The sequence below is a fragment of the Serinus canaria genome, chromosome 1 (assembly GCF_022539315.1).
Source record: "Serinus canaria isolate serCan28SL12 chromosome 1, serCan2020, whole genome shotgun sequence".
Taxonomy (NCBI): Eukaryota; Metazoa; Chordata; class Aves; order Passeriformes; family Fringillidae; genus Serinus; species Serinus canaria.
The window spans coordinates 88808858-88828026 of NC_066313.1; the positions used below are offsets into that span (position 1 = coordinate 88808858).

Below are 19169 nucleotides of genomic sequence, written 5' to 3' on the forward strand. Positions count from 1 at the left end.
AAACAAAAACATGAGTTACCTTTACAGGAAATTTCAGCTGATTATACAATTCAGAAACAAGAAGATTATGACCAAGAGTCTTCCTCATCTTCATTATTCGTACAATAGCAGCATCAATCTGATATTGCCTGTCCTGAAATACTCTTTCAGTTGTGCTGACCTGTTCCTCAACCTAAAGAACAATACAACACCACAAATCATATCACCCTCTGTTGCTACTTTTTATTAATTCTATCTCTATAATTAACCTTCACAATAAAATGAAGCTCATGCATTCTTATTTATCTTTGAGACAGATGCATGCATTACTTCATTCTAAGAGCTACGTGATTTCTGAAGTGTACTGCTAAAGCAAGTAAAAGAAAATCAGGGTAATGTAAAGGAAAAATGTGTCTTATCTTACATTATTTGATAAATAAAAGTAAATCTTAGAAACTCCCTTAAGAATTTTGAGAGAACACAACACTTTCACAGCCCAAATACAGCAGCGTTTTGTGTTAAACTCCAGTTTGACTTTCAGGGAATTTAACATGCAAAGGCAAAAAAGAAACAAGTCACTGTTAATTAGAGTATGTCACCTTGTGTCAAGAATGGGAATTCAGAGACAACAAAAAAGGTTTGTTTTCACTGCAGAATCAGGGACAACCCTGACTTTTATAGCTTTCCTACCTGCTAAATAAAGAAGTGACATGGTGACATTTGATAATTGAATTCAATATAGTACCAACACTTCAGCAATACCTCAGAAACTTCTAAGATGGACTGAAACATCTACAAGATCCTTTTAGTTTAATATATAGCCATTTAAATTTGCAAGCACAGGAAGCAACCAAAGTTGTTTTCAATTTCAGTGATTTTAAAGTCTTTATTGCCTCTCAGAGTCACCTTGTCTATTCTAAAAATTAATTATAATTTGAATTTAAATATTTATTTCTTTATATGCAAAAAATACAAGAGATTATGTCTTTCCATATGGGCTATGTAGATAAACAATACATAAACTGAATGAACGCAAAAAGTACGTACTGTTTCTTTCATTTGAATCTGGTTGATCTTTATTCTAAACAATTTATGCTTGAAATCACCGTTAAAGATGAATTTATCTCCATCTTCTACATCCTTGCCCTTTGGATTTTTAATCAATACTCTTGCTTTTCCACAAGCTAAGGATTGCAAGGTTCTTCTTAATTCACTGTCCTCTGTGAAGGAATTCAAATATGGGAGAAAGCAAAACAAAACATTAACATCATGAGTTTTATGGGATTAATCTAGAAATAAATTTAAAAGCCAGCGGTTTTATGCTAATACTTTCTTCCAAGTTCCAATTAAGAAGTAGCTCACAGCCTTCAAACTCAGTCTCATCTTCCACATGTTAAATGCTGAGAGCATGCACAGGATTATATACATCAAAAGACAGATTTAGGCTCATCTCAGTGAGTTTTCCTTCCAAAATAGTTTCAGAAAAGATTTCACATTAACACAAACTTAGTTTTATCGCTTTAGTTATGTGTAGTAGCAACAGGACTTTGGAAAATAAAAACTCAGTGTATGATAAGAAACTCAAAGCCACCTATTTCAAGATTTGATCAGTGTTTTTATCACACAGCAAAAAATACATAATAGAATAAAAATACAGAAGTGTAAATTGACAGGACAAAGTTTTGTGGGAGGGTAGAGCTGACAGCTATTATAGTCAAAGTTCCCCCAAAATGGGAAAGTAATAGACACAAGTGTGTGCAGAAAATTTTATCTAGTAATATTTAAGGCTAAAAGCATTTAGACAAGATAAAATGAAGTCTTAAACATTCTAATTATGTTGCAAAGTCTTGTATCAAAATTTTGCATTGAAACAGCCTCTGCAGTCTCTAGAATACTTTATTCACAGTATAAAATTATCACTGAATCTGCTGGATCTCCTAAACAGAGTTTCAGCCTAAAAACTGAAAGACAGGTTTTGCAATCTAGTGCTGAAGTACAGCTGAGTAAAAGATTAACACTATTGCTATTTTTAAAATACTTGAGCTTTTACAAAGAGCAACCTTTTCCTTCTTTTAAACTTCCAACTGTTATATGATTTCTTAAAAAAACCCTTTAAACAATGTGGGCTAAACTGGCATTTATGACATTTGGCATATTTTGTGTGTTTCAGCCTCAGTAAATGCAGATTGTTGAGCTGTGGTTTTGCCCGAACACAAGGCTGCTGTTACAACACTCTGGAGCTTTGCAAGTGAAGTCACAGGTTACAGTATGCCAAAGGGAAGGAATTTACAATTACCTATCAATCTCTGAAACAGAATTAAAAACTACAGCTCCTACAGGCTCTCTTGACAGGCAAGTAAAAACACGGAATATATTTGGATTTAACACATCTTGAAGAAGCACAATCAGAGAGAAGGTGACCATTCTTTCTCTGAGCAGCAGTTGATGCATTTTCTCACTGTCCGAATGTACCAGGGACAATCTCATTAAAGAGGCTGATGATGGTTCCAACCATGGTCAGGTAATCTTTACAGGAAAAATGGAGAGGAACTTGTAAATTTACAAGACCATGTATTGACATGACAAGGGGGAACAGCTTCAAACTGAAACAGAATAGATTAGGTATTAGAAAGAAATTCTTTATCATCAGAATGGCAAGGCACTAGACAACCAGGTTGTCTGGATGCTCCTTCCCTGAAGTGTTCAAGACCAGGCTGGATAGAGCTCTGAGTAACCTGGCTTAATGGAAGGTATCCCTGCTCAGAGCAGGGGGTTAGAACTAGACTATCTTTAAGATTCCTTCCAATCCAAGCCATTCTGTGATTCTCTGCTATTCATCCTGACCTCACAGGAACCCTGTGGACCATGAGCTGTCCTTACCACCTAAATTTCTATACTACTCCAAAGGGGAGAGAAATACAGACATGGTGCTCAGTGCAATGACACAGAGGTAGCTCTCAGCTATCAATTCCAGCCACCTGCCTTAAAAACAGTCTATTGAATTCCTTATTTTGTGCTATAATGGAATGGATTTCCATGCAGCAGATTTTATCTGTTGCTGTCAGGCAGCCAGAATACCAGCTCCAAGGAACAGCAGTCCAAGATGAGAAAGCAGGACCTGGATCAGGCTTGCATGAACATGTGTTTGTTCTGTAAACATTATACTCCAACCTAATGAGGCTCTCCAGACTATCCTGATGATTATTATCACTGGCATGGATTTTCTTCAGCTCCCTTACCATTAAGGGAGAAGATAACTAAGTAACTTGAAGCACTGACACTGAGACAATGGAGCACCCAAGGCTGTACTTCCTTCGGCAATGCATCATTCTGAAAGATTCTTGGTATCCCCATTTTACAGTCTTTCAGTAAATATATTACAACATTTTAGTTCTTGTAAGGGCTCAAATACTCTTTCAGATACTGCTGTATTAGTGATCTTAAGTTTCAACATGTGAAGGACTACTGGATATAAGCTGCTGATTGATGCAAAAATTGCAGAGAGTAATGATGAGTGTTTTGGCTATAACTATTTCAAGAGAGTGTAAGAATCTGGAGAAAGAAAACCCACTCAGGAACATGAAAACATAAGACAGATACCATAAGGCAGATGGTTAAAGAGAAAACTGTACTCTTCCTCAGCTTTCTTTGTCCTTCAGGTTCAAGTGCAGAGGCAGAGAGCTACAGAATAAACACTCAGCACACACTGCTGCTCTGAACAAATCAGACTTGCTGTGAAGGGGCACCCCAGCGACAGGAATGGGCAACAGGCAGGTGAGCTCTCAGGACAGTTCAACTGAAAATACTCTCTTAAATCACCCCCAACTGAGAGCATTCTACAGCAGATTATTTTCAAAATATAGTATGTTAAACTGAACAGGAGCAAAAATAATCTGTACACACAACAGTTTTTATCACCACTTACATTTTAAGAATTGCAGTGATAGATTTTGTAAATATAATACCTTAGTAGTACCACATGCCACACAGCTCTTACTAATAATTTTGTGAAGGGTCAATTTTACACACCAAGAAAATACATTAAGAAACACACACAGTGTGTTCTCCTCATCTCTTCTGGTGTGTGTATGCTTTTGGCACAAAGTCTGTCCTAATGATCGGGCAAAATTTCTATAAAATTAGATATGATTCACATACCAAATCATAATTGGCAATCACTTGATAAATAAATTTAAAAATCAGAAAGTATTCTTCCTACCTACACCAGTAGCCATTTTAATTTCTTCAAAACTGAATTCATCTCCTTCATTAAACATAAGTAATACTAATGTCTGAAAGAGCGATACTTGAAACTCCTTCTTCCCCTAAAAGAGAAACAACAAATAATAGTAATATTCAGAGAATTTTCTATTGTACCCCCTACATTTGACAGTTACAGAAAGCATACATTAATTTTTCTATTTCCAGAAAAATGGATATGCATTTTAGAATGTCTGACACACAGAACAATCTCCCTAAATGTAGTACTGAGGAAACAGGATGTTTATAAAATCTCTTTTTTTTTGCTCCTCTAACAGTAACAATACAATACATAGCAGAATCTCGTTAGGGTGGCCTGGTGTTTAGTGAAGTGAATCCTTCACTTCATTTTAATTACAATATATGATATTTTGGTGCTGCCACCATCAAGAGTGAATTTGTCCATAATTAACTCAAGTTAATGTTCACAATGAGTTAGTAAAAGAATTCAAGCAATTCAAGAATTTTTGTCTTTGCTGTGGCTTAGTGAAGCTGCACTATTACAAGGCAAGATACTGCATGAGACAAAACAAAACCACATGAACAAACAGTGCAGCTATTTAATAGTTAAACATTCAACAAGCACTTAAATTTTAACCACAGCCATCACATGACTAACACCCTTCAGTCTCTTTATGTCAAGCATACCAAAAGCATCACCAGGATTTCTACAATCAAAACAATTCCAAATTACAGACAGAAAAATGCTGTGCTCTTTTTCTTGTTTTAATTTCTTGCTTTATTACAATTTAATTTATTTGAATGAGCAAAAATTCCTATCAAATTATTATTACCAAAAGGTATCATATTGTCTTGTTAGTTTTCAGTTTAATAATAAAAAGCCTACTTTCTGTACAAAATAACAGTACTGAATTGTGATTGTTCCTCCACAAAAATGCTACTACCTTTATAAAAAATGCAACACATTATTAGATTCCAAATAATTGACTTAAAATTTAACTTAAATTTTGCCTAACAGGCAAAGCATTATGCAAGCAAACTTACTTCCTTAAATTCTGCCTTTAGGACAGCATGTCCTAAAGTGGTCTGCCACTGAAGTTTTCGACCACTGTGTTTTCCCAGGTAAAAGGTTTTAAATACCTCTTGAAGCTTTATCATCTGTTAAGAAAAGAGAAGAAACACTAGCATTATATCTTGCAGTGATACCAAATGATTTCACACATGTAATTTATTCTCCTCAACCATGTTTTATAATAGGTTATTTTGAGGAAAAACTTAATCCAAAGAGCAAAATTTTGCTCTCAAGTACACTGATACTACTATGCATATAAGAAAGCCACAATTCAAAAATAACTACATTTTCCTGGGGTTTTTAATTTGATTGTTTTGAATAGCAGTAAAATAAACTCTCTGTAAAGGGTTTTAAACCTCAAAAGAGACACTGGTTTTGTCCCTGACTTTGAATCTGAACTAGAAGTCATAGGACAAAAAGCATCCATCTCACACCTTTACACTGGCTAGTACCATCTGCTCTTAAGTTCTTCCGTAGTTTGTGGATGGAATGGAACTCCAGTCCAATGCCACTACTTTTACACCCTCTTACTTCCAACTAAGGGGGTTCTACTCCTCCATTTTCATGATGTGTTGCTCAGGTTGGACCCTTCAGAAGTAGTTTGCCACGGAGGAAAAGAGACCTCAGGAACAAGTGTACAAAAGCTTCCTTATCTTCCAAACTGAGTGGGAACCCCATTACCACCTATGGCTTCTGCAGTGCTTCCTACACCTCCGATCAAACAGGTTATTGTAGGAAACAGGGACTCCAAATACACATTTCAACCTAAATTGCTATTGAAAGGAGCTTTGCAACAATCTCTCAACTTCGAAACAATCATTTTTCAAGCAAATACTATTTAAATGTAGGGGCTGGTTTTGTGTGATACATTGCAGGGAACAGACAAAGGATCTTTAAAAAAAGGAACTTGAAAAAACAGAAGTATTGACTAGTTCAAAGTGCCTGACCAATGTAGTTAAAGATTGACTAAATTAAGGTGAGCTGACCCACTGCAAACTTTTAAGTAGCTGACTGTAATGCTAAGTAAGGCAATGATATTATTATTATTATACAGGTAAAAAAAACCGCCCACACTGAGTGAAATAATAATCTGAAAAAAAGTGGACTTTATCCACTACATTCTACTTTTTGCAATTCTGGAATCCTTAAAATTACATAAACCCCTTAGATATCTAGCAGAAAAACCTTTACATGAAGGTCATTAATGCACTCTGTGATAATGATTTCATTTGGTAAAGTGTACTTAGAAGAAGAATTTAAACACAAACCTCTGAGTTTAGGTGGACTTCCATAGGTGTATAAGTTGGCCAATATCCCATAGTTAATATATTTACTGTCAGGTCTATATTTCCTGGGTCACTTTGGTTCTGCATATACTAAAACACAAGAGACAAAAATTATTCAAGCATACTATCTGCATACTAAATTAGAAAATGTTTATACTTTACTTAGAAATTTAGGATTAGTATAACAAAAATTCTTACAGGCCACAACCTTGGTTAGACACGCTCTACCAGGATTTTGAGTAACTATCTAATGACCTCTTCCTTAACTTCAAAACACAGCAAGCAGCTGGCAGTACAAAGAAAAGATCAACATGCCTTGAAATATTCTAGACCTCTGTCTATACAGGGTGCTAAGGTCAAAGAAGTTTTGATCACATGCAGATAAAGCCAAAGAAAGGAAGACATGGCAAGGACTGTAAAGTCAAAAGGATCCCCTTGGACTTCTACATCTGTTGGACAAAACTTTTTTATATAATTGGAGTAGAGCATCAGTCAAGCCAGACTGAAAAATCGGGGACAGAAGAGTCACTACAGTATTTTATTACAGGTGATGTCCTGGGTCAGGTCTGCATTCTGACTTCAGTAAGGCCCCAAAACAAGTACCCATAGAGAAATGCAACAACAGGGTGAGCATGAGCACAGTATTTCCTGCAAGCATTCATTGGTCACCAACAAGCTGGAAACTCCAAGGGTGAGATATTCATCGTTTCTGTGCACTTAGCAACCTTCAGAGAGTTTCTCTGGTGTGGGCCATTCACAAAAAATTCATCAGAGCAGCACCAGTTTACCAGAATGAAGAGATACAGACTTCCAAGGATGTCAATCAACTAAATTGCTATGTGGTATTTAGACTAATTTACTTTAAAATGAATACAATACAATAAAATCCTAAAATAATTGTAAACAATAAACAAATTCTGTTGTAGAAAGAGAACAGTAAGTAGACACTATTACTAGGATCTGCTCAAAAGTTGTTCTGTTTAATTTTAGCTTAATCAAAGGGATAGCACCATTAAATGCCTCCTCATGACTGTGAAAGACTTAGCATACAAACAAAAGTTAATGTACCTGCTTGAACTGTACCATGACATCTTTGGACAGTTCCATGTCCTTGAACATGCCCTCCAGTTTGCTGGTAAAAGCAGCACCACATTCTGTCACACACACAAAAAGAAAGCAAAGATCCCATAATTACAAAGAAGCACAGAACTAGTGATAAACACTTAATCTGAGACAGCTGAGCCACATTCACCAGGTTACAGAGCACTCACAAATAGGTACCTTTTCAGGATTTTGCTCCTCTGTAGGTACATTAAATACTCCAGTCTCATACCTAAGAAGTCAGCTGAGCATAATGAAAGGTCTGATATATATATACACACACACTTCCATCCTCCCTTAATATTTAAGAGCTGAACAGCTATTACTTAAAATTTGGCTTGTCACTTCTTAAAAGCATGAGAAAATAGGGATTTCAAATTTACATGCCAAAAAGTAATACAAATTGAACACATCTGAAGACACCTACCATGTTTAAGCTTTGACAACATGGACTTCTCAGCATCTACTGAAGCACTTTTTCCAACCAGCAGTCTTTTGGCTAAGTCTTTCTTATAAAATGCCTCAAACACATCTTTCCCTGTAAAGAAATTGAAACAAAAAAATAAAATTAAATGATACATTCTATCTGCATCACTGCCCTTCAGGTTTGTGACACAAGCCTTTTTCATGAAAAGCTGATTAGCAGAATATTCATTATGTAGCAGTGAAAAAAAACATGTAGAGATTTGTTCTTTTTATTTTTAAGATATTTTGCAAAATGTTTGCTTATTTCTTTTTATTCTGCCCCAAGAACTTGAGCTACCTTGTATTTCCCACTGGATCAGCTACAAAAGAAATGAAATTACTCTGGGGTCCAGTACAACATTTTCCCTCCACTGCTCTGATTTCTTAAGGTAAAAAAAAAGGGAGGGGGAGGTTTTCTGTATATTAAAGAATATATTATAAAAGCCTAAGGGAAAGAAAATTTAACAGAAGTCTTCTCACATGGTTTGCCAATAGCCTTTTGAAATGAAAGAGTCATATAGATACCCACAAACTTTCACACCTTAAACCCAAACTTCTCCCATATGACAGTGCAAGGTGTTTCCCTTTTAAGAGGAACAAACTTACTGTAACCCAAGGCACTACTCGGGCTGCCTACAGTAGCCCCTCATAATTCTTGTGAACACCTTCCACTTTGGGCTTCTTGTGGTAGTCTTCTTCCTTCCCCATCCTGTCCTGATGGAGTTTCATGAACCAGCTGCATCAAGATATTTTCAAAAAGGCCAATGCACAGAAACTACCTATGAATTATCATCTGCTCTTGAAAAAGCTCTTATGTACTAGACAGCTCAAAATACAATCTATGCTTTTAGCTCAGTACTACAAAACCTATGAAGAGAAAAAGAGTTGGTGAAAGTTTCAGATTAAGAAAAATTATTCTCCTAGGTTGACAAGCTGCCAATACAACTGTTTTCGTTCACCATCTCCATCTGACAAAAATGCTAAAATTATGATTCAATTATGCAAATTATACTACTTTATAACTTGACTGCTTTCCCATCATACTGTACTTGTTTGGGATTTCTATGAGGAGAGAACCCCACAGATCTCAGACAAACTAATACAGAATTAGATAATTCTTGCTTTTCCACCCCAGCCTAGGACACACATTCCACTTTCCTCAGAGCAGTGACAATTCATCTGTATTGGATTAGACCACTGGTTTTTCTGATATCCAATCTAGGGGGAAAAAAAAATTCCTAACACATTCAAGGTTTTTGCTAAGATGGGGGGATTTACTAATTCAGCAGGGAAATGCAATTCAAAGGCAGTGAAACTCAGCAGTAACACTTTTTCCTGTCATTTTGAGCCCTCCTCTGTGTTCCTTCTCAGCTATGATGAGAAAAGAGAAGTCAAGAAAAGTTGCTGGGTTTTCATGCTTTGTACCTACAACATACATGAGTGGACAGGAAAGTCTGCACTGTCATTAGAGGAGAAGTTGTGGTTACAGCCATGGTTAATTTATGTTAAAAAACTTCCAGGGGCACCTCTAACTCTCAGGTTTCTGCTCACAAGACTCTGAAAGGTCTCTAACTTGCCAATCTCCACAGAACTATTTGTCCTCCCCCGTATATTTATTGTGCTCCTTCAAGAGGAAGGCAACCTGAATTAAAGACTGAGTTGAGCAGAAATTCATGCTGAAAAAGATCTCTTGCATTCAGAGGAAAGCAGCCCTGCTAGTAGCAAAGGGAATAGTTTTAATTGCATCTCCAGTGAACTGCTATTACTTACCATGAATGAATCTAAATATGATCATTATTTTGTCAAGGATTCTTTCCAGCTCTTCATCTGTTGCTTCTTTATTACCAGCTCTTAACTTGGAATCCACATATTTTGCTACAAATAAATAACATTAGGTAACAGCTTAAAAATAGATTTAAAATAATCAACTTAAAACATCTCCTGCTTGAAATATTACTATGTGTTAAGTACTACTATATGTTAAAACATAGGATAAACACTACATTTTCTATTTTCTCTTTTCCCATCCCTGTGTTCAGTGTAATGACAGAACCCTACTGTATTACTGGAATATTACTGGAGCCCTACTAGATATAATGGAAAACTACTACAAAAAGAATAGTCCAAGGCAAAAAAATGCATACAGTATAATAATTAAAATTAATACATTAGAAATTCCCACATTTTGTGTCATACAAGCACGTTACTTGTTGAAAGACAATGTTTTGGGAGTGTACAATGTACATGAATGTATTTTATGAGAAACAGAAAAAAACAACATGAAGAAGACTATATTTTTATAGATCTTTACCATTTCCCTCATACTCCTTGGCAGGAGCATATTAAAATTTTAACAGAAGCAATGCTTTCCAGTTAGTAGTTTCAGAACGCCAGAAATAAGGTTAAGCCTTGAATTTAGCTAGGTATTTATTAAGCCATGTTAGTATCCTTATAAAACCTTCTGTGTAAAAGAAAACCTTTGTGGGAGCTGGGACACCATGATCCACAAATGACAACAGCCCATATAATGGCTTTAACCTGTATCACTATGTTGTGCAATTTGTCCTACATAAAACTGATTTTAGAAGGAAGACACAAAATCAGCCAAATAAAGGCAAAACAAGTACAGAGGAAAAACAAACAACCAAGGAGCAGGATCCTCTCCTGGTGTAAAATGCTGCAGCTCCAGTTTTTCAGCAGGCAAAACTGTCAGGATAGGTTTTGCCCGATCAGGGATAAACTAAATAATATTTTTAAAGTATTTGTTATTATCTTTCCCCTTAATAAGAAGAAGTTCTCCTATCAAGGTAGTGGGTTTTACCCCTCTATTAAAACTCCTTGTATCTGAAGGCTTTAAAATTGTTATCCCAACTTCAGCCTTCAAGGCAGAGGGATGGGCTGTACTTACTCCTTTCTGAGAGATCCAGAACATCCACAGAACTTCTCTACTACCACAGTTAAAGCCAGTTCCCCTTTACTTGCCACAGCTGCTCTTCCCCCTGAGCAGTTGCTCCTGTGGCAGCCCCAGTGCTGCAGTGAGCAGTTGTTAGCACCAGGCCCCGTGCAAGCAGCAGAGTGCAGGAGGGACAGGAGGTGACACATGCTCCAGCAGCCCCCCTGGCAGGACACCCAAGCTCTTGGGGCTGCCCTGGTCAACGTTGGCCTCGTGTCCCCAAACCAATCTCCTAAAGCAGAATGCAACTGCACCACTATTGCACTAGCACACTCAGCAGCTTTATCATGCTTTCTATAGATTCTGGAAAAAATTTACAGAAAAATATTTGTGTACCTATCAATTCTGCAGGCTTATTTGGTCTCTTGTTGATAAATGTTTCAAAGGACTCCTTCATCAAGTTTATAAATTTTTCATTTTTCTGAAAGCACACTTCTATGATATGGTCCACTTTATCCTTAAAATCTAGTAGCTCTTGCACCATATCCTTGTCTTTTTCAGGATTAACCACTATTGTTGTCCCAAAGTTCTGTAAAACAAACACTTTTGATAGTAAAATACTTTAGAGTGCTACCTATCTCCCCCAACAGACACATTTACCCTTACAAAAAGTATCATTAGAAAAATTAATTTATTTACAGAACTACCTATGACTTCAAGTTTTTAAAAAATGAGATGCATTGAAATTCAAAATAAAAACTAGACACACATTGATGGATTTCAAACATTAGTGCTTGATTTAAAGATTATTTACATTTAAGACAAAAGTAAAAAAAATACAGTAGACATGACTAAGATGTGCAAGTTCACAGCGAGATACAGAACTATGATTCATGTAAAATAAATTAAATGGAAACTGCCTCAGAAATGTTAAGTATAAAGGAAAAACCTACACTATTTTTATTAAACCCACTAGAGAGCTTAACTGATTAAATAGGTAGCAAAACTTTAACTGCTGCTCAGCCCTCAAATATTTCTTTTTCATCAAGGGCTCTAAACCAAAATGATCCTAGCTGACTTGCAGGGAAACAAAACTTTCCCATGCACAAGAAACAGCCACAGACCTGACTTTCTCTTCCTGCTCCTACATTTATTATCTCAGAGACAGAATACCATTTGTCTAATGGATATCTAAAATATCCTGTAAAGGAGGATTTTCACCTACTGGACAATTAACATTTGCTTAGTAACACTGATCATTGCCTGGACTGAATATTCAGTTTTCCAAGGTGTGAAAGAAGACACAGCACAAGCAAAAGCAAACCAGTAATCAATGGACATAAATTCGCCAACTGAAGTCTGTGAGCCAACAACAGTAGAAGAGATGGGGGAAGTCCCTCTCCAGCCTCAGAATTTCCATTGCATTATCTAATTACTGTCATCTTTCATGGAGCTCTTGCTCAAGTACCATTTCAGAGTAAAGCTGAACACAAGGCTCCCAAGGGTCTTAGAACCAACAAGTATCACAGAATCACAGAGCAGTGTGGGCTGGAAGAGTCCTCTGATGGTCACCTAGTGCATCAGATCTTCCACTTGTCACAATTTCCCCTTCATTAACACAGCATTTGGGCATCTCACAGACTCTACCAGGTACATTCATAAATTGCAAGGCTTTCCCCCCATTCTGAAACAGCAAATAGATGCAAAAAGCCAAATTGGCACCCCTGAATTCACAAAGGGATGACTATAATGGAACACAGACCCTTACCACAGTAAATTGGCTCACAAGATAACCATTAGAAGTTCTTGAAGCCTCTCGTCACTGTTACAGAAAAGGTTTTCGAGTAGGTACACAACCATTTTAAAGCTGTAAGAGGTCTGACTCTCGGAAACACAGGGTATGATAATCCCATTTAACAGCTGTTGTGAGAGGAGAGACTCCTTTCCTTAATTTCTACCCATCTTGAACTCCTACTTCTTTCCTTGGACCAGCAAGGACCTTGGACTTTTCTGTGAGTCTCCTTAGCTCACTAAACCAGGGATTAAGCTGACCTTGCCCAGGTATAGTGATAAAACAGGTAACAGGAGAGCCTATGTAGTGGCAGGCAGCACTAAGATTAAGTGATGAGCATGGTCTGGGAGAAAGAAGAAGAAAGATGATCCTCCTCAGCCACAGCACCACCATTCAATTGGGCAACACCCTAAGGAATAAACTCCTCCTCAGTTCTGGGGGCAGAGGGTAGCCATGTTCCACTCCCATGAGCTGCAGCACTGATGGATCATGCTGAACTCCAGACACAGGTATGCAGAAAATGCACCTCTGGAATTAACTGATATTGTGCACTTAGTCCTGAAGGTTGATAAACACATGGGCAATTCAGGGGAGAGCCCTGACATCAGGAATTATCAACTCCAGGGAGAAAAATCTTCTGTGACGCTTTCCTGCCTTCATCTTGCAAGAACACTAGAGTCAAAGCTCTCTGGGGCAGCATACTATATGGATATTATGCCTAACAAACCCAAAACATCTAAATAGGACTGACTGATTGTTTTCAATAGGAGCATTCTCTTCCCAACAGCTTTAAAACACATCAGCATTGTTGTAGGCTGGTTCCAAGCAGCACTGCCTAAGCTGCAGAAGAATAACAGGTTTTGCAGGTACGTAAACACTTGAGTGTATTTGCAGCAAAACAACACATAGTACAGTCCAGAATAGTCTAAATACATGTGCACGTGGTCCTATTTAAAGCAATGCAACCAAAAACATCCCGTATAATGTTCAAACCTACAAGGAAAAGCAATTTCCAAGTAGAAATTTAAAACCAAAGTAGGTGTTGCTGTTTCTTATCACGTAATTGTTACTGTGGCAGAAGCATTAACATCCCTCCCCATATTTACTTAAAACAGAAGTTTGGTGGTACACCTATATATTATTCTTGGCTTTGACAGAAGAAATTTGTAACAGCATAAATTTTTACATTAGTAATAGATCTTTGAAATACCTTGATGTATTCACTCCAATGCTGCAAAAGGATCTGCTGCCCACCTTTTACCCGGCTGAACAGCTGGTATGTCTGGGTCAAATCTGATATTCTATTTTCATCGAGCAGGCTATCAAGTCCTAAAAAAAAATTAAATGAGAAAAAAAGGAAATTTGAATACAGCTACATAAATACAGTTAGAAACATATTAGAGAATATATCTACTAGTATTTCAACTGAAATACTTTCCCAACAAGGTGATGATCGCGAGCCTTTTGCAGAATGGTTGTGAAGAAAGCTTGACTTCAAGGGTATAGTTTAATCAAGAACCAATAAAGAAAACAGGAAGCTAAGTAAACTGCCCTAAAATTAAAGTAATGATAAATACTTCACAAGATTTTTCCTATGGAGCACGGTGAGCCATGTTTTTAGATTAAGAATGTGCTGGGAACAATCTACACTCCTACTCTAATGGAATAACCCAAGATTACAAATTCCTTTCAAGCAACTTTTGCTTTGTTGATTCACCCTACATGAGACTAAGCTTTGGGTTAACAAATGGAGACGTGAAGCCCAAAGAATGTAACAAGCAAGTAACTTCATACGCATTTTACCATTTGCAAGTATGACAAATGTAGTTCCAGTGTAATCAGAAGTACTTTGGTGTCAGTTACAGAGGCTTTAGTAATACCAGAGAATAGCATCAAAGATGTCATACATTTTTTTAAAAAACAAAAAGCTTGATTTTACACAGGTTGACAATTCACACCATCAGTGTAGCTGACACTGTACAACTGTCCTACTTCACCAAATTATTTCATTAATACTAATTTTTAAATTATATTAAGAATTGATTTGCAAATCACTACCAAATTATTCCATATTCTACTATATTCTTCAGCTCAAAAATACTTTCAGTGTATATTGTAACTTAGATGCTCAGAAAGGCAAGCAACGTTCAAGAATGATGCCAGGTAAACTTCTGTCTGCTGTTTTGAGATTTCCTAACTTCTGAGATATCAGAAGAAAAGACATACTTTAAATGTAAGACAACAGACTACACAGTCCTGAATACAGGGTATTAGTGTTCTCTTTTCATTGAACACGGAATTAAATCCTGGAAATCAAAGAATCATAGAAAGGCTTGGATTGGAAGATCATCTTGTTCCAATTCCCAGCTGTTGGCAGGGACACCTTCCACCAGACCAGGTTGCTCACAATTCCTTCCAACCTGGCCTTGAATGCTTCCAGGGATAGGGCATCCACAGCTTCTCCAGGCAACTTATTCCAGTGACTCACCACCCTCATAGTAACATCTCATCTTAGATCTCTCATCTTTTAGTTAGAACCATTCCCCCTTGACCTATCACTATCTGCCCTCTCTTTTTTATAAGCCCTCTCTAAGTACTGGAAGGTCACTGTGAGGTCTCCCAGGAGCCTTCTCTTTTCCATGCTGAATAACCCCAGATCTCTTAATTAAGAAAAGCCCATCCCATTACCTCCTATTCAGTTAAAGACACCAGAACATTCATCTGCTTTATTACAACCTAGATCACAAAGTACAGCCTTCCCTCTTTCTCTAACATGAGCTGTGTGACTGAAAAAAATATTTAGTCACACATCTGATGAACAAAAAGGACATGCAGCAAAGTCCTCCGATGAAAGGTTTCATAGAGCTTCCAGAAAGCACTGACATAGCCTTGGGAAAATCTATTTACTCTCAAAACACCCCCCCCACCACTAGATCTGACCCCAAATATCTAGTCAACAGCAGCTATACTAGCATAAGAAAAAAAAGGTTTCTTATGAAAACCCTGCATTTTTAAGGTTTTTTCTCCTGCATCAAACTAATTCACACTCCTTGACTTAAAGAAAGCCTACAAAAGACAGCATCTTTTTCTACTTGAACAGAATACTAAGATGTCACAAGCAAATTAAAATGTGTCCTAGATCAAACAAATACAGAAAACTAAGCAAGTGATGATAGAAGCTTTTTAAACTATTTTTTCCAGTAGAGATATAGAATGCAAACCTGTAGAAGCTTTTAAACTATTTTTTCCAGTAGAGATATAGAATGCAAACCTGATCCAACAATACTGGAGTCCTGAAGCACAGTAACCAGAGATCTGGAAAAATCTAAGTCTCTCCATATTTACATGGATGGCTCATACATATTGTAAACCAAGAAAAAGTTCAGTTTAAAGCAAGATCACATACTTCCTGATGAAGCCACTTGATGAACAAGCATATCATTGGAAAAGTGACTTAATCATAGTTGAATTAAAGAGCAAGCAAAATTAACACATATCAGCAAAATATAATTATTTTTACCTTCTGTTTGTAAGTTTATGAATAGCTAAGATGAAGTGACCAAGCCTATTTCTATAAATGTATTGAAAATAGTGAAACAAGCTATTCCTAGGGTAGTTGAGATAAAAATGAGCATAAGTCATCTTTAAAAGGGACAAAGAAAGACATAGAAAGGGTATGTATAACATAAAAGTGTTAAACATGGATGTGAGGGAGCTTGAAGATACCACACTACCAGGGACATCTGTTTTGCAACTTAAAACACAGATGTAAGGACAATTTGCTACAAGATCTAAAACCTAAAATATGGCTACTGCAAGAGAAGGAGAAGATCATTTAAAGTATTCAAAGATCAGGGAATACTGAACAAACCCAGAAATTCAGTGAAAAAGGAGAGATTAAGAGGAACACAGAAATGGCAGTTTGAACACACTAATAAGGACCTCCTCTTATCTGAAATTGCCAGACAAAAGGTAAGGGACAGACAAAGCTCATTCCTTCAAACGCTGCCAGTTCCAGTAACTCATGATTCTTAAACTACACAATCACCAGAGTAAGTGAAACTATTGCACTTAAGCCGTGTGATTATCACATAAAAGAAGCTACAATAGCAACTGCAGCTCTCATTTAGAAGTTTATATAATTCTAGGAAAGAAGCAGTTCCAAAGGTTTAATTCCTAAGCCCGCTGCTGCAAGTTAAAGAAGATTTAGAGGCTTAGCAGCCTTTACAAATATGGAATTGGATTTTAGACATTTCTTTCCAAATATACCATTTACTTGTTACAGTGAGGGTAACAATCACAGGATTGGCTTTCTGTGTCTGTGGAAGTTTTTCCCATGACTAATATACCTCCTAAAGTAAAAGCTATGGAACTTATAGCTGTTGCAGAGTATGAGACTATATTGCTAATCAAAGATTACAATTATTTAAAAGAAAATACCTTTTTGCAAAATAGCTGATAAATGTTCTCCTAGGAGCTGCTTCTCCACACAAGCAATCAGTGGTTTCCTGAATTATACAAGAAAAAATATTAGATGCATTACAGTATAAAGGAGTTGCCTTCTATCAGAATGTATTTGTGCATAACTTACATTAAAATGCAAAAACCCCCAACAATTTTATACTTAGACGGTATAAATTAAGACAAAAACCATCACGTGATACAATACAACAATAAACTGGGTATGTAATTTAAAAATAAAAATAAATTGATAAAATGAAATTCCTTACACAGCAGAAGTGAGAAGCTTACATTGCAAAAGTCAATACAAAAGCATAAGTGGAAAAAAGTCATTGAGTTCTGGAAACAAACAAGCAAACAACCCAAAAATCTCCAAGGGTTTGCACTTCAAACCAATACAACACACGCTAGTTATGTCAAAAATTCAGTTAATTGTAAAATTTTCAGCTAATAGTATTATGCATGCACACAAGCATAAATTGAGCAAGAGGTACAAGACACAAAATTGCAAAAACTTTTAAATTTCTCCTTGAATATCCCCTACTTTTTACCTTTACTCATGCATTTTAGACAGGACTGAAAAATAATGGGAAGTTTTCCCATACATCTTTCATCACCTAAAATATAAAATAAATGACTGAAGTGCAAAGGCACTTCATTAATTAATTCCAATGTTTAAACTTCTACCCTGCTTACAATGGAACAACATAACACCAACCATTTCTTTATCATTAAAGTATTATAGAACTGGTTCTCAGAACCTTAATTGGGATTTCCTGGAAGAGAGGTGCTCCACTTGGACTGATGGCAGCCTTTCCTGTAGGAAAATACACTTTTGCTCAAAGTGCACCTTTGGTAACACACTCTCTTTCCTGAAAGAGCACATCAGTGACATGCCTGACCTTCCACACAACACACCAGTTTAGGTCCTTCATTTGGAAAGGGTCAGAGAAGGAAGCAGGGATGATCAAAACATGCAGCAGCAGCTACAAGAGACACAACTGCAATGTCTAGACAATTCTTTCTGGGAAGGAGATGACTTAGGGATACCATCAACAGGCAGGAAAGGGGTGAAGGGAACTGATTGACCACTTTTCAGTGCATGAACCAGGGTCATCAGCAATGGTACTGGGTACCAGACCTAGAAGGAGGCACTAATTTATCACCTGTGGAATGCTTTGCCAAAGCCTGGCACAGACAGAAAAGCTGATGTGAATCCCTATCAGAGACTGCAAGTATTTCTGAGATACCAAGACACAAATCCCAGCAGGTTCAGAAAATACACTGAGCTGGAAACAGGCAGACACCAGGAGAGTATCAGGGCATCACATACATTTCCTCCATTTGTTCCCTTCAGTGGTCATAAGCAAACATGAAATCCTGTTTAAACAGACCCTTGTTTTTCACACACATGGCCATTTTTACGGTACTTTCTATATCCCACGCACTTTCCAACTACTGCTATCTGCAGCTGCTGGCTGTTTCCAACAGGAGTCAGGGTTGCATGAAATACCATTCCTTGCCGTGGAAGACCTATTCTGAGCAGAAAAGGGACAATTTGTCTGCTTGAGGCCAAGAGGCAAAGCCCTACATCCTTGCAAGCAAACAAAATGAGTATTTGTCTTGGCTAAGGAATGAGCCGGAAGGTACCTTCTGAATGACCTCAAAGCAATGTACTTGGTCACCTACTGACTGACACTTAATCTGGTCATCTGTCCAGAGCAGCATGCACTGCCGGGCTGAAAGGATCCCTCTGTGGGCTGCAACAACACACTTGTGTTGTCCCAGGTGTTGTCTGAAGTATTTGGTGTGGTGTTTCACATGATGCTTTTGTCCTAGAAGCATCCTTTCCATCTCAAGATTAAGCCAGTTGCAAATAAACAGCATCCTTTCTGCTGT

At 37.1% G+C, this 19169-nt stretch overlaps 1 protein-coding gene across 2 annotated transcripts in view; it reads right to left on the reverse strand.

Annotated features, from left to right (window-relative positions):
• CUL4A (cullin 4A) overlaps positions 1-19169 on the reverse strand; it is a 34422-nt gene that overhangs the window by 1850 nt on the left and 13403 nt on the right. For both annotated transcript variants that reach the window (XM_050974724.1, XM_030234650.2), the window contains 11 exons: positions 17250-17317; positions 14020-14138; positions 11414-11606; positions 9895-9999; positions 8087-8197; positions 7627-7712; positions 6541-6648; positions 5245-5358; positions 4199-4304; positions 1027-1199; positions 20-172 (listed from right to left, as the gene is read on the reverse strand). In XM_050974724.1, the coding sequence (XP_050830681.1) occupies positions 20-172; positions 1027-1199; positions 4199-4304; positions 5245-5358; positions 6541-6648; positions 7627-7712; positions 8087-8197; positions 9895-9999; positions 11414-11606; positions 14020-14138; positions 17250-17317 (1336 nt within the window). The remainder of the gene's footprint in view (positions 1-19; positions 173-1026; positions 1200-4198; positions 4305-5244; positions 5359-6540; positions 6649-7626; positions 7713-8086; positions 8198-9894; positions 10000-11413; positions 11607-14019; positions 14139-17249; positions 17318-19169) is intronic.